Below are 14503 nucleotides of genomic sequence, written 5' to 3'. Positions count from 1 at the left end.
CAATCCATAACTATCCTGCGTCAGTCCCTGCCTTGTAATTAGACATAGGGGCGAGCAAGCATGTCTAACCATTCTAATCTCATGCACCTACCTAGTTCCATAAGCTGGCATTGTATACAAAACTGGACTAATTGGCCGGTTTCGCGACGTAGGTGATTTCTATCGCGGCTCTAGCACAAAGGCTACGAGGCCTGTTTAAACATTTGGGCTTGTTTTCAGACTCCTGGTAACGCCATTTTTTTCTCCCTCTATCTCCCGATGAACCAATATAGACATTAGAAAAGGGGCGTAGAAAGAGATAACGAATCGCTAATACAAATCAAATTGGGTTCAAGGTTGTACGACTTGGATATTGTTCTTTTTCTGTATAGTAAGATAAGTTAGCCCTCATCCTTCGCTCTCTACTTGACCTCTCTGTCCAGTCTCGAACAGCGACCGAGGATATACTAACCTTCCAGTTGTCCATTTCCGTCTGCTTAGACTTGTACTGCTTCAGCAGCTCTTCCAATACTTGCTTCAGGCCGTCGGAGTTGGTTTTCAATGTAGGTAAAACATCCTTGATGCTCCGCTCAACCAGCACACCATTCACCATGCGGAAACACTTTCTCTCTTCAGGGAGGGGTTCGAGTGTCTCGATGACAAGCCTAGATGTGGACATCAGTGTCAACATTCTTGGACAATTCCGGGCTATTCATAGTTCGCCGATCTATTCGTAAAAGAAAACAGCTAAGTAAACTCACTTATGCTCCTCAGCTTCCTGCTCAATGTCTCCGATCTTCTGCGCCATTTGTTGCAGTGTGTTTTTGTAATTTGAGTATTGGAGCTGGAGCTCTACGCTGCATTAGCTTCGGTTTTCACATACTATCGCAGTCATAGGAGGTTGACAAGCATACCCTGTTGCCTCTTGGGGTTTACTTGCTGTTGGCTGGCCATTTTCGTCTGTGAGTCGTAACAGCGCGCTGTTGCAAAGTTGGAGCTGCGGGGCGGGGCGTTTGATATCGGAGTTGATGTTTCGCGCAGTGTTCTTGTCCGCGGCGAAGATCCCACTATAGTATGGGGTACCACCAAGCTACACCAGATTGAGGCCACCACAGAGACAATATTCCTACATTAGTGATACGCAAAATCTTCCAATTACATTTTTACGTGATTCTAGTGTTTGAAATAATCTTTCTCTTTTAACTGAGCTTGACCCCTCAAATGTGGTATTGATAACACGTGACACCAAGCGTCTGTTTGCATAATTTGTTCATTTATCGCCGATAACCAATTAGTTTCCTATCAACCATCTCTTCCGCTTCAACCTCAAGCACAGGGCTTCGGGCAGGCAACCGGTGGCCCTTTGTGAAGTCTTCGACACCTTTCAGGGCTCCTCAATTCGGTGAACATTGTTATAACTCGACACCGAGTTACATTTTCACAATGGCAAGTAACGACATGCCCCCAGCCAAACGGCTGAAAAGCTCCAACCTACCGCCACCGCTTCGCGACGCGAAGCGCAAAGATATCGACAACTGGGAAACGAACCGAATGCTCACATCTGGAGTCGCCCAACGACGAGACTTCGATGGGGATTTCATGCCCGAAGATGAGGAGGGCACTCGTGTACATTTGCTCGTTCATGACCTCCGCCCGCCTTTCCTCGATGGCCGCACGATCTTTACCAAGCAGCTGGAGCCTATTTCAGCCGTACGTGATCCGCAGAGTGATATGGCTGTGTTCAGCCGGAAAGGGAGCAAGGTCGTGCGGGAACGTCGTCAACAGAGAGAGCGACAGAAACAAGCGCAAGAGGCGACGACAATGGCGGGAACGGCACTTGGGAATTTGATGGGGGTCAAGGAAGACGAGGGTGACAGCGCTGTCGCTCTGCCTGTGGAGGAAACGTATAAACATGGGAATAAATTTGCACAGCACTTGAAGAAAGATGAGGGTGGTCAGAGCTCATTTAGCAAGAGCAAGACGCTTCGCGAGCAGAGAGAATACTTGCCGGCTTTCGCTGTGAGAGAAGACTTATTACGAGTCATAAGAGATAACCAGGTGATTGTGGTTGTTGGCGAGACAGGTTCGGGGAAAACAACCCAATTGACGCAGTTCTTGCATGAAGACGGTTATTCGAAGTTTGGCATGATCGGCTGCACACAACCTCGTCGAGTCGCTGCCATGAGTGTCGCAAAGCGTGTTAGCGAGGAAATGGAAGTCGATCTGGGTGATCTGGTCGGATATGCTATTCGATTTGAAGACTGCACGACCGATCAGACGGTCATCAAGTATATGACCGATGGTGTTCTACTACGAGAGTCGCTAGCCCAACCTGACCTTGACAAATATTCATGCATCATCATGGATGAGGCACACGAAAGAGCCCTAAATACCGACGTATTGATGGGACTTCTGAAGAAGGTATTAGCTCGGAGAAGGGACCTGAAGTTGATTGTCACCTCGGCCACGATGAACGCAGAACGCTTTTCAAGATTCTTTGGTGGTGCTCCGGAGTTTATTATCCCTGGAAGGACATTCCCGGTGGATGTCCACTTCTCCCGTACGCCCTGCGAGGATTATGTCGATAGTGCAGTCAAGCAGGTCTTGGCTATCCACGTTTCTCAGGGCCCTGGTGATGTCCTTGTCTTCATGACAGGACAAGAGGATATCGAGGCGACTTGCGAGTTGGTCGATGAGCGATTGAAGCTGTTGAATGACCCGCCGAAACTTAGTATATTACCCATTTACAGTCAAATGCCAGCAGAACAACAGGCGAAGATTTTCGAAAAAGCGGCCCCAGGCGTACGGAAGGTGATCGTTGCCACAAACATTGCTGAAACCAGCTTAACGGTGGACGGTATCATGTATGTCGTTGACGCTGGTTTCTCGAAGCTGAAAGTCTATAACCCCCGAATGGGTATGGATACACTACAGATCACGCCGATCTCACAAGCCAATGCCAACCAGCGTTCCGGGCGTGCGGGACGAACAGGGCCTGGCAAAGCATACCGTCTCTACACCGAGGTGGCATACAAAAATGAGCTGTATCTACAGACTATACCGGAAATCCAGCGTACTAGCTTGTCCAACACGGTTCTTCTGCTCAAGTCTCTTGGGGTCAAGGACCTCCTGGACTTCGACTTCATGGATCCACCGCCACAGGAAACCATCTCAACATCATTATTCGAGCTCTGGTCCCTAGGTGCTTTGGATAACCTTGGTGATCTCACGCCGTTGGGACGTCAGATGACACCATTCCCCATGGACCCGCCACTCGCCAAGCTTCTCATAACGGCCGCCGAAGATTACAGTTGCAGTGAGGAAATGCTGACTATCGTATCTATGTTGTCTGTGCCGAGTGTCTTCTACCGTCCCAAAGAGCGCCAGGAAGAGTCAGATGCCGCCCGTGAGAAATTCTTCGTCCCCGAATCAGACCACTTGACGCTACTCCACGTTTATACCCAATGGAGAACCAACGGCTATTCAGATGGCTGGTGTATCAAACATTTCCTTCACTCGAAGGCCCTGCGGCGAGCTAAGGAAGTTCGCGAACAGCTTCATGACATCATGACCGTGCAGAAGATGCCGCTCGTCAGCTGCGGAACAGACTGGGATGTGATCCGTAAATGCATTTGCTCTGGGTTTTACCACCAAGCTGCTAAGGTGAAGGGTATCGGCGAGTTCATCAATCTGCGGACCAGTGTGACCATGCAGCTGCACCCCACCAGTGCGCTGTACGGTCTGGGATACGTGCCTGAGTATGTGGTCTACCACGAATTGATCTTAACCAGCAAGGAGTACATGTCCACTGTTACTGCCGTGGATCCTCACGTAAGTTGCTATCTATTCTTCCATCTTTAAAATAGTATAACTAATTATTTGTACTAGTGGCTCGCTGAACTCGGAGGGGTCTTCTACTCTGTCAAGGAAAAAGGATACTCGCAGCGGGAGCGCCGCGTAACGGAACTAGAATTCAATCGCCGCATGGAGATTGAGACCCAAATCGCCGCAGACCGGGAGCGGGCTGCAGCAGAAAAGCAGAGAGAAATCGAGCGGAACGACCCATCAAGACGGAAGAAAGAAGTCGAAGTGGGAGGATCTGCCGTGCGACGTCCAGCCATTACCGGTAAAAAGATCGGGGGTGTCACAGCATCGTCTACATCGCGGAATGGCTCCGGTGGTGGTGGTGGTGGCAGCGTGGTCAAGAAACCACAGGTGAAGAGACGACCTGGACGAGCATTTTAGAAGGTTGCAACTTGCATGGACTGTACAGTATACGCATAGACTATTATTACTACTACTATATACCCTGATTAGGCATTGCATGAGTCGGTTACGGATTGAACGGTATGAAATACAAAAGGCGTTCTCAGGATTCCATCCATAGCTTCTCACTCTTAAGAGTCTACACTTATAACATCCCCTCTACGCAGACCAAACACACAACCAAAGTCCCACCTAAAAGAACAAGAGAAAAAGGGAGCCAACCGCATCAATTCACCATCTAACCCTAACAAACCATAAAAGATAATAGACACAAAGAATCCACCAGGGAAACTAAACTAAAAAAACCCCTTCCAACGAACCAACCACCACGACCATCACATAACAAAAGCCCATAAAAAAAATCAATCAGTTAATAAAATTAATACAGAAGAAATGCAAGATCAAACTCCCAAAGATATAATCCGCAAACGCCCTACCCAAATAACCTGACGTCAGTATACATACACAAACACCATCCCAAGACCAAAACGACCCCAGAAAAGAAAAGTGTCCAAAAAATAAAAAAAAAATAAAAAAAAAAAACTCACCTCTCATGCGAAACCCCATCCTGATCGGCACTTTTCCCATCTTTCCCTTTCGCAGTCGTCTTACCAGAACCCTGGGAAGGAGAAGAACTCGTCTGCATACGCAAGCTAGCCGTGAGGACGAATTGACCGACAGCAGCACAGAAACCGCTCAGGAAGGCATTGAAGGGCTGTTTTTTTTTTTTTCGGTAATGCATTAGTTAGCCCATGATATTATTTCCCGTTTAAATAATAAAGATTGTATATCCAATGCCAATTGGGGGATTGACAAAAACACAGGTAGCAATGATGATATGCATGTATGTAGTAGTGTAGTATATCGTAAAAGTTCCTAGGGAGAAAAAAAAGTAGAATATATCAAACGTACATAGTTGCCCGCGACAACACAGTAGACGAATTGAATACCGCCGACAAGAACCAAGAATGCCATGAAGACATCCAGGAGCATTGTTCGTTGCGGCGTGGTCGCCAGGTACTGCTGCCAGACGGTGTGGATGATGTCGGAGACGGAGGAGTTGGCCGTGAGGGTCTTGGGGCCGGAGGAGAGGGATTTGGGCGCGGTGGGAGTCGCTGTGGCGGCGGTGGTGCGTTTCGCAGGCATGGCGACGGTGGTGGTGTGTATGTTTCTCGCGAGGAGTCAATTGATGGTGTTGCTGGGGGTCGCTGATGAAGCTACTGTGTACACTACTTACTGTACACTCTGGCCGCGGCATTGGTTCCGGTTTCGGGTCACGTGATGAATAGTCCGAGACGCGTACTACAGGGTAAATTGTTGGAATGAGAGGGGTGATAAATGTATTTTTGATTTTAGTTTTTAAATATAGGGAGCTATTTGTTATTGGAAAGTATAGGTATCATTTTTTTCAGCCTATGGGTTCAATGTGGCATACTATACATTGCACTATAATACAGGGAATAAAAGACTGCAAGCCACTATTTTTATAGAGCGTGTAGCCCTATAAAAACCAGATCAACCGAGAAGCAACAGACAGTCGTACATCGTAAATCGTATATCATTAAGATTGGAGAGTTTTGTCATGACGTGAACCAGGCCGAGAGGTAGAGGTGAGATGATTCGCATTGCAGGAGTTGAGAGGTGAAAATTGGGATGGATAACCATCATGCAGACCAGACTCTTTGTTTATCAGTCTGCACCTGAGAAGAATAGAACGTACGAGTGGCCACCAGGGTCACAGTCGAGTCAGCAATAAGGCACACCCAGGCCCGATAAAATTAGGTGTCAGTGGATCAGGTAAACCAGCCCGAAACATTATTTGGGATGTTGCCCATAGGATTTGTGGGCTGTACATCTCGCATGTCCATCTGAAAATCACGCATCACTTGATCCCATTCGTCCCAGTTGACCTGCACGTTAGATGAGTCTTGTGGGAATTCAGGTGGCAGAACAGGCCCCTCGGGAATACCAATCGTTGGCGCCGGATTGGCAGCCGGCTGCTGACCAAGAGAAGCTCCAGGCGTCGGCAAAGAAAGCCAGTCCACCTCAGGGAACAAGTCAGTCATCACCCCCATTGGTCCTCCTTTCCTGAAATCGATGTCACCCAATGATGGGTTAGTCGATGTGGTATCAGGCAAGGCGCTGGGCGAAAACTGGAAATCTGGGATGCGTGGCAAAATCGGGGGGTCCATGATTTTCGGTCCTTCAGCCATACTGAGAGATGCAGTACTCGAGGAAGTGACCGTGCTGGGCCCAGGCTGAGTGTGCATCTGTTGCTGTAGTTTAGCTCGGTGATCGGCTGCTCGCTTCATCAGCCGGGCGAGCGGCCGCCAGAGCATGCCTTTTCTATGTTTTGCCGTGTGCACCCATCCTCCATAGAGTGTGCTCACGGAAGTCCAAGCCCGCTCAGTTAGGGGATTTAGGGGACGCACACAGAGTTCGGCCAGGACGAAGGCAATCGCATGCCACTGCATATTGATCGCAAACATCCAGCCCCATTTCTGTGTGTTCCTATCAGCCGTTAATAAACATGCGAATTCAGCTACCTCAACCGACGCAAGGAAGAGATTTTCGCGGGAAGAGTTAGTCAAGTTTATCCCCTGATAAGGCCTTGTCATCGGATGGTGGACCACCAGCCACAACTTTGTTAGAATAAGGCGAGCAACTGTCGCAGTGACCCATTGGATCGGAACGTTCATATCGCAATGTTGGATATACCTTTCCTCGATGCGCTTGTTGACGATTTGGATCAAGTTGCCACATTTCTCTGGCGACGGCTGTTGAGGCCCTGGGATATTGGTATTTGGACAGGCATAGCTCACCCGCCGAAGAGCTGTTGTGATCTCAAAGCGCATGAGGCTGAAACTCATTTCTGTAAAGCTAGTTCTCTCTTCCGGTGGCTCCTGCATCTCAGGGTAGATGTCGTCATCATTGATATTCAACGGAAGTCGCGTATCGTACATTCTTTCAGTAATTTGAGTCTCAGTGCCATGATCCTCAGAGGACCGAATATCCAGCAGTCCGATATGCCACCACAATCGTCGCCGCATCTCCGTTTCAAAGGGTTTTAGACCAAAGTTCGTTCCATCTCGATGCAATCCTAAACCTTGGGCAAGTCGGATGACGAGAGAGGTCATCGACCAAACGAATTTGGTATCGTCTTCTCGGCGCACCGCGATCAGGAAAATCACAGCAGCTTGCAGAAGCATCAGGCTTTGAGTATTTAAGAGGTTCGCCTTAGATAATGCCTGTTCGACAGCGAACCGATATCGACTCACGGCAGTATCACGCTCTTCTCCTAGCAGAGCAAGGCATTGTCCCGGTGTCAAACTTATTATCGTTACGAAATACATTGAGAGTAACAAAGCTTCGGAGTTTTTGTCCAGCGAGTCCGGATGGTCAGTGGCGTTCGTAAATAATTGCTTAGCCGACGGTTTATGAATAATGGGCATCAAGGGATCCACATTTTCCAAATACGCCTGCCAAAGCAACGGGACCTTCAATGGTGGCGGATGGAAACTACGAAGTGAGTGCGATAGGGAGTAGAATCCAAACAAGAACCCATCGTGGTTCGTTGAATGAGTCGAAGAGGACGCCGGAGAGGGATGATCTTCATCCTCCGACGATGATGGGTCCAAGAGGTCCTGAAGCTCTTCAATCTAATGCGAGTCAGTATTCGAGTATGCTGAGGGCAAACAAATAGACATGGTTAAACTACGGGCACGAAGCTCACCTCGTCTCCCAAGCTTGCCCAAAGCCGGTTGTTGACATATCGGCTCCGGCCCTCTTCAATAACTAATCTTCCAAACTCATGCTCCAAGTTTCGTGGTTTTCGCTTCGGGTCAAATGGACACCCATCGGGCTCTGCACTTTGGGGTTCGGCGCTTCCAGGGCATTCGGCTGTGGTCACAGACCCACTGCGCTGTTGCGTGGGAGAAGGCGCCGTTGACAGAGACGCATTTTTCTCACTGAGATGCTCAATCACACCCTCTAAGCGCTTCAATCGCGATAGAAGTTCTGCATCATGCGGCCGTTTCGACTTGCGCGGTGCTCGCCCCGGGGGAGGGAACACACACTCGATGCCCGCCTTGACACAGTTGACACACGGACATTTCTTGTTGCAGCGGACCTTCCTCCGACGACAGGTAATACAACTACGCTGGCCGTTGTCCTGCGAAGCATGAGAGATCGCCGGGGGACTTGTTCTTAAGAGGGGATCTGAGCCATATTGGGATTGATTCGCAGATTGTGTGGATTCAGCAGGCGGGAACGACATGGCGGAGAAGTGGGGATAGCAGAGAAAACATCCACCAACTGTGACATTCTCGACCAGGTGGGAGAACCTAGGGGGTATAATATAGGAGGAGGAGCACCAGGCATAAGTCGTGGGAAAAAAAAAAAATAGAAATTAAAAAAAAGATACAATGCTAAGGTATGGATTATCCAAAAGAACGTGAGACGGGATCTTCAGTCTTCGACTCATAGTGGAGCTTGCGTGAGGTCTCCCGTCCCTTTCATTGGCTCCACTGCCCACTGTCCAGGCCGAACGATAGGATCTTGGCTGATCTCATTGGCTGGAGCACCTGGTATCATTACTAATCTGAAGTACTTCACGGGTACCACTAGTAATATATTAGTATCATCCTTCTGGGTCTTCGAGCGTGTATCGCTAATTACCGTATTATTACCAGGGTTTCCAAGGTTTATCAGAAACAAAAGAAATCCAACCTATAGTCACGTATATGTGAAGTACATAGTGACGTATGATATCTTGTCCAGTACAATTCATCCCAATTGACACGGAGAGCAAACAATTTATTACTAAAGAAGAGAAGAAAATAATATACTGGTATATAGCATCCGGAAATACATTTGCTCCAACATACAGATACGAATGCCCCTGACGTCATCCCCACCCACTTCAGGAGTGATTTGAAGCTAAAGAAGTTGTGGTCAGGTCAGCAGATCCTCGTTTCTTATCTGATCGAAATTTAATCGGAGGCTGTGGAACTCCTATTATCGGCCCTGCCTTTCGTGAGTCAAACATCTTCGTACCGGGCAATCCCGTATTGGCTCCCAGTAAGGTCAAGCCACGAGACTTTAGGTTCACCGAGACAGGGCTTAGACGGACATCCATAAACTCGACATGATTTGTCCGTTCGTATTGTGGTGGATAAACTCAAAAGCTTGGGACAAGTAGCAGCAAGCCTCATGGCCTGGAATGTTTGATGCTCTATTAATAGGGTTTTCGAGTCAACAATTGGGGATAGAGAAAAACAATGTTCAAAGGTGGTCGCGATCACTCATGTCGACCGCTGGACACACTGTGGAAAATTATCTATGTATCCAACACCACCCTTATATATATATACATACACACACACACACACACACACACACACACACACACACACACACACACACACACACACACATATCATGTACATCTATCAACCAACCATATCGATACAAACCCACAAAATGAGGCTCCATGTGTACCAAGTCCCAAGATGTCCACCTCCATGAAGCGCATTCGCAGGAGTCTTCAATAAGAAGCGAATATAGCCAAATATGTGCTATAAGAAACCGAACGCCAAGTGCAACCCATGCCTGAAGAATGCGCAACCCCGAATAGCAGAAACGCCGAAAGTATGAAAGGAAGGATTCTTGCCGAATCCAATGCTGGTTCACGTCGTCATAATCGCAAGGTAGATCGAGTTGAAGGTATATGGCTTATTGGGCGAATATAAAGTTAGGTCTTTTTTTTTTTTCTTTTAAACGTTGGCGAAATCATGTCATCTTATATTTGAGAGGCGTCGTTCGAACGGGAAAAGCGACGGCACCTCCTCGTCGCAGCGACCGCTTTCGTTTCCTGCGGATAGTATAAGGAAGAAGTCCATCAAGCACGTTACGAACTATGACTTACGAAACTGGGTCCCAAACTAGAGTTTCCTCATTGAAATGATGACTGCGAAGTGGATGTCAGTTTACCAACAAGACCGCGTCAGACAGAAAATGGTGCAAACGTACTCTTGGAAATCCGTGGCAGTTAAGGCCTTGGGTCCGTATTCCTCCTCAAGGAGCTTGACGTATTCGAAAGGAATCTTAACTGGGAAATCTTCAAAGCGACTATTCCGGAGCGGAAATATATCATTTTCCTTGAACGAAAGTCAGTCATGCACTGGCGTGCGTCCCTGAGCGCAAGCGACTTACATCGAAATGATGTTTGTCTTTGCACATTAAAGCTCCGGTGTCGCCGTTCTTTCTCTTAGCATCATCCGGACGCACTGCGGTAATATCGATGAACAGTCCCGATGAGGTATCAATCCACCGTGCATCAATCACGTTCTTTTTGTCTTCGATGGAACGGAAAACGTAGTTCGGGTTGATCTCGAGTAAATAGGTCCGCCCGCCCTCGACGCCTGGAATGTCGAAATGGTGCTCGGTCATATTGTAATATTCATCAAGAAAATGGATGGTCGGCTCCGAAATCTGGACGTCGATATCATTGTCCCATGGAAAGATCTAGCCACCGTTAGGAAACGCCGTGTGTCTCAATATTCCTCATGGCCTCACGCTACCTTTTGGTTCCACCACCACGCCAGAAGAGTTCCGTGCATTATCCATGTTTCAGCACCCAGATCGGCCATGGTTGACAGGTATGTTCGAATGAGTTGTGACAGGTGTGGCAGCGTCTCTTCCTCCGAAAGCTCTTCATCGGCGAACCTATAAATGACAGAACTCAGTACACGCGCAACCAGGAACAGAGAATTAAAAAACAAAAACATACCTTCCATCATAGTGATAGTGGAAACTATTATCGAACAAGTTAGTTTTTTAGAAAACTTCCAAACCGATGACGTCGCAAACCTTACCTAGACTCGTCTAATGACTGGTTAGCAGTAGGTCGGAAGTTTCTTTGGATAGGCAGCACTTACGAAAGTATTTCTCTGTCGCGGGTTCACTTGGACCTGTGCCGCTATAGTCCTTGACAAACTTTGTCCGGACACTTTTGAAATCGGGGTCGGTATCAGAGGCGGCTAACGCACCCACGGCGAACACGAGCCCGTAGAGGCAAGGCAGCCATCGGGATGTGGAAATCCACATTGCGTGTGAGAGAACGAGTTGTGTCTCAAAAGTTTTCCCCCCAAACTGCTCTCCTTTTTGATAGTTGTGCTTTTTTATAACTTTTATTTTCTTATTTTATTTTATTGTATTTTATTTTATTTTTTTTTTGTTTTCCCCCTTTCCTAATTCAGTCCAATGATGGATAAGCCTGCATGCCCAAGTGGTACTGGTGGCACAGGGCGACTATAAGGTAGGCCGGGGTTGCTGGTGCCGGAAAGGCGGCAGTTCGTCAGAAATTCGATATGCGCCCGGGGGGGGAAGTCTAGGTCGAGATCGGCGAATTCAATGGAAACGCGAGCGAATTCAAAGTATAGATATCGTTTGGGGACAAGGGGAGAGGGGGGAGGTGTCAGGAGAAATAATGTTCAATCACGGAAGAAATTGGGACCGTCTAGCATATATGAAGGGATCTGGAATGCGAGATCAGCGGGTAAATTGGATTTTTATCTCAAGTTCAAAGGTTCCAGTCGCGTGCTCAGTTACTTACCGAAACGAGTGGCAAGTCCTCCATAGCCTTAAACTAAGACATACTTTTGTTGCTGCTGCCATGGAAAGCCTTGTGGACCTTGGCACTGCAGATTAGTTCCTTTGATCGGGCCACTCAAGAGACGCAACAGCTTTACTATTTTTATTATTATTAAAGAGAGGGGCCGTTCCTCTCTGCATTCTGATATTCCATCCTTCCGTGCATAACACATTTCTCATAAAATTACTTGGAATTTAATTTAGCTAAGGCATCCCATCCCACCTCAAGCACTGCCCACGAGATGTATGTACCCAAGAATTCCACCAGTACCAGGCCCTTATCAGCATAGGTACCGCGAGAAATCTTATATTTTTAGTGGTATTGGCTGAATGGGAAGGGATGGGGATGAGGCCGCGTCATAGTCGCAGTACGGAGTAGGAATCCCGCTTTTTTCCAACATCAGATTACTAGCCAGTAATTCCATTGGGGGAGGTCCTTAGGATGCAACATAGGGCTGCCGTATCGTATCGCCAGAGTGTCCTTGGCCCCTTATTCTTCTTCTACGCGGAAGAAAAGACATTGAGCAAGCAGGTTCATGTCTGCACACACATGTTGCCCACATCCCTATGCAATAATATACGGAGGACTGTGTACCTTTCTTTACTATGTATAGTTACGGAGTGTGGAGACTGAAGTCCCCACTAGGTAAACAGAGCCCTAAAACAGGAAGAGAACACCCGAAAAAAAAAAAAAAAAAAAAAGAACGATGGGGAACAGAGAAATTGAAAAAAAATTACAACTCCCCCCCCCCAACCTCAGACTCGATAACGATAGTGATTGTGTTTAAGAAGAGGTTCATAATTAGCCCCTATCGCGCAATTGCTTCCCCCTTATTTTTCCTAGAGACGTGTCGGTATACGTATCCAGCATCGAGACCCCGAGCATAGGCAGCAACGCAACGTGAACTTCAGTCCCATCCAATGCATCATTGCCAAGGAAACTAATCTACCACTAAAACAGTTGATGAATTCAGACATGCTGTCAGTTGAGGACAGGTGGAGTTGTGTGTTGACGTCAACATGTCTACTAAGTACGAGACAAGCTCCCTATACAACTCTGTTAGAACAGAAACATCCACCTCTTTTACAAATTTTTTGCTGAAGTTCTCTCAAACTAGCTAGCTTGTTATGTTATGAATATGATAACTATATATACAACGATCATGGCAGCATTTCTTGCCATGTTGACTGATTTTAAGAGGCACCACGAATGCTATTTGGGGGCGTAATGTTCGAGATAGTACCCGTATGTATGTATCTACTACTATGTATTCCGTGGGTCTAGCCTAGATGTCGCCGCAACAAGCTATATACCGGGGTATACAGTATATATCCGTGACATATTATCCATCCCTTAGATTGATAAACCAAAACACCCTCAAAGGACACACAGATCGGAGATCGACCGGTCCCCTACAATGTACAAACCCTTGTCACCGTAGTGTTGCAACAGCGTTGCACTCGGAAGCCGTCGGTTTTGTTATCCGACGGGTTGGGAGGAGGACTCCATATGGAAACCCAGTAGGGTATCGATTCTAAGTACTCTCGTACTACACCCAGGTAATACTTTTTGTACCCCCGCAAGTCTTGGCCCCTTATCCCCGACGTCATTTCCGGCCAGCCAGCGCCGTAAACCTCCCATTCGTGTATATGGCGAGGCGCCTTTCTTACCATCGAACGTCAGCCGCTGAAGCTTCCAGGATGGCACCTCTCCCTACCCTACTACAGATACGGTGTGCCATGCCCAAGCTGCCGGTAGCGCCTTGAATTTATTTAGGTAGCCAGCCCCCCTGTTCGATCTCTAGTGCCGCCGATTCTGTCTTGAAGTGCACTGCACCAGTATTGTCTTGATTGATTCCTTGGATAATAAACTTCTAGGATACATGTAAAAAATATATCACCCCCCGCAGCAAAGGCAGGTTGTAAGCTCGTGTCTTCGAGACTGAAGCTATCGTATGACGAGCCTTGCATCCTGGGTGACCAATGTATTGGCCTGAACTTGCGATGATACATGGCAGTGAAAATACCCTATCCATGGTTTAGACCCGACGAGGGCTAGATCCCGACAACGTATTTTTCAAGGAACGGCAACAATTGCATGTAGCGTAGCTACCAACCACAATATGTTTTGGAAGACGAAAAGAAAAAGAAGGGGATTGAGAAAACTGGTGATACAACCAAAAAGCAAAAAAGCAAAAAAAAAAAAAAACGAATTGCGTCGTCCCAGGTGAGGATCGAACTCACAACCTCCTGATTAACAGTCAGACGCGCTAACCAGTTGCGCCACCGAGACGATCTTATTGAAGGTGTCGGATGTAGCTTAAATTATAAGCCATAAAACTTTGATCTCAACCTAATCCATGTGTACTAGTATGAGTAGAGGTGATTCTTGATACAGGTAGTTGTTCATTTTGGGTTATGTGAACGCACATTCAATGATTATTGATTGAAAACGACTGGGTTCAATCATGCCACCAGACCCAAAGAACAAAGATCCATGGAATGGCCATCTGCAGAATTTGCAGCCACAGTACTCCGTACTCGTATATCTCAGTGTATCCAAGATGGCGCCAACGGTATCACGTGAATACCATCAAAGTATTGC

General features: G+C 47.4%; 4 protein-coding genes and 1 non-coding gene across 5 annotated transcripts; all 5 read right to left on the bottom strand.

The window, feature by feature from the left end:
* Positions 1-91: 91 nt before the first annotated feature.
* On the bottom strand, positions 92-988 carry BDV27DRAFT_124159 (putative prefoldin subunit 2). The gene is made up of 4 exons (XM_032066031.1): positions 894-988; positions 741-831; positions 452-644; positions 92-363 (listed from the first exon to the last, which is right to left on the bottom strand). Exons 1-4 carry the CDS (start codon positions 931-933, stop codon positions 331-333), a joined length of 357 nt encoding a protein of 118 aa, XP_031930276.1. The 5' UTR covers positions 934-988; the 3' UTR covers positions 92-330.
* Positions 989-4456: 3468 nt separating this feature from the next.
* Positions 4457-5458, bottom strand: BDV27DRAFT_124157 (putative oligosaccharyl transferase subunit Dad1). The gene is made up of 3 exons (XM_032066030.1): positions 5158-5458; positions 4794-4960; positions 4457-4678 (listed from the first exon to the last, which is right to left on the bottom strand). The coding sequence occupies exons 1-3, from the start codon at positions 5389-5391 to the stop codon at positions 4612-4614; spliced, it is 468 nt and encodes a 155-aa protein (XP_031930275.1). The 5' UTR covers positions 5392-5458; the 3' UTR covers positions 4457-4611.
* Positions 5459-5621: 163 nt separating this feature from the next.
* On the bottom strand, positions 5622-8641 carry BDV27DRAFT_124156 (putative C6 transcription factor). The gene is made up of 2 exons (XM_032066029.1): positions 7979-8641; positions 5622-7904 (listed from the first exon to the last, which is right to left on the bottom strand). Exons 1-2 carry the CDS (start codon positions 8519-8521, stop codon positions 6039-6041), a joined length of 2409 nt encoding a protein of 802 aa, XP_031930274.1. The 5' UTR covers positions 8522-8641; the 3' UTR covers positions 5622-6038.
* A 982-nt stretch (positions 8642-9623) lies between these two features.
* BDV27DRAFT_124154 (putative mannosylphosphorylation protein (Mnn4)) lies at positions 9624-11756 on the bottom strand. Its single transcript, XM_032066028.1, has 8 exons — positions 11184-11756; positions 11121-11130; positions 11036-11059; positions 10827-10971; positions 10459-10770; positions 10276-10403; positions 10172-10213; positions 9624-10117 (listed from the first exon to the last, which is right to left on the bottom strand). The coding sequence occupies exons 1-8, from the start codon at positions 11350-11352 to the stop codon at positions 10036-10038; spliced, it is 912 nt and encodes a 303-aa protein (XP_031930273.1). The 5' UTR covers positions 11353-11756; the 3' UTR covers positions 9624-10035.
* A 2361-nt stretch (positions 11757-14117) lies between these two features.
* Positions 14118-14191, bottom strand: BDV27DRAFT_t62. The gene has a single exon. It is a non-coding gene; the product is annotated as a tRNA-Asn (tRNA).
* Between the last annotated feature and the right edge of the window lie 312 nt (positions 14192-14503).

The sequence above is a fragment of the Aspergillus caelatus genome, assembly GCF_009193585.1.
Source record: "Aspergillus caelatus strain CBS 763.97 unplaced genomic scaffold BDV27scaffold_39, whole genome shotgun sequence".
Taxonomy (NCBI): domain Eukaryota; kingdom Fungi; phylum Ascomycota; class Eurotiomycetes; order Eurotiales; family Aspergillaceae; genus Aspergillus; species Aspergillus caelatus.
This window is presented reverse-complemented; position numbering and strand designations above follow the sequence as displayed.

Coding starts and splice junctions, on each gene's coding strand:
- BDV27DRAFT_124157 (XM_032066030.1), bottom strand. CDS start 5,391: ATGCCTGCGAAACGCACCACCGCCGCCACAGCGACTCCCACCGCGCCC. Junction 4,961..5,157: donor GTGTTGTCGCGGGCAACTAT/GTACGTTTGATA, acceptor AAAAAAAAACAG/CCCTTCAATGCCTTCCTGAG. Junction 4,679..4,793: donor GATGGGGTTTCGCATGAGAG/GTGAGTTTTTTT, acceptor TTATTTGGGTAG/GGCGTTTGCGGATTATATCT.
- BDV27DRAFT_124156 (XM_032066029.1), bottom strand. CDS start 8,521: ATGTCGTTCCCGCCTGCTGAATCCACACAATCTGCGAATCAATCCCAA. Junction 7,905..7,978: donor GGGCAAGCTTGGGAGACGAG/GTGAGCTTCGTG, acceptor GACTCGCATTAG/ATTGAAGAGCTTCAGGACCT.
- BDV27DRAFT_124159 (XM_032066031.1), bottom strand. CDS start 933: ATGGCCAGCCAACAGCAAGTAAACCCCAAGAGGCAACAGG. Junction 832..893: donor AAACCCCAAGAGGCAACAGG/GTATGCTTGTCA, acceptor AATGCAGCGTAG/AGCTCCAGCTCCAATACTCA. Junction 364..451: donor CGGAAATGGACAACTGGAAG/GTTAGTATATCC, acceptor CTTACTATACAG/AAAAAGAACAATATCCAAGT.
- BDV27DRAFT_124154 (XM_032066028.1), bottom strand. CDS start 11,352: ATGTGGATTTCCACATCCCGATGGCTGCCTTGCCTCTACGGGCTCGTG. Junction 10,972..11,035: donor CACTATCACTATGATGGAAG/GTATGTTTTTGT, acceptor TGTCATTTATAG/GTTCGCCGATGAAGAGCTTT. Junction 10,771..10,826: donor CGTGGTGGTGGAACCAAAAG/GTAGCGTGAGGC, acceptor AACGGTGGCTAG/ATCTTTCCATGGGACAATGA.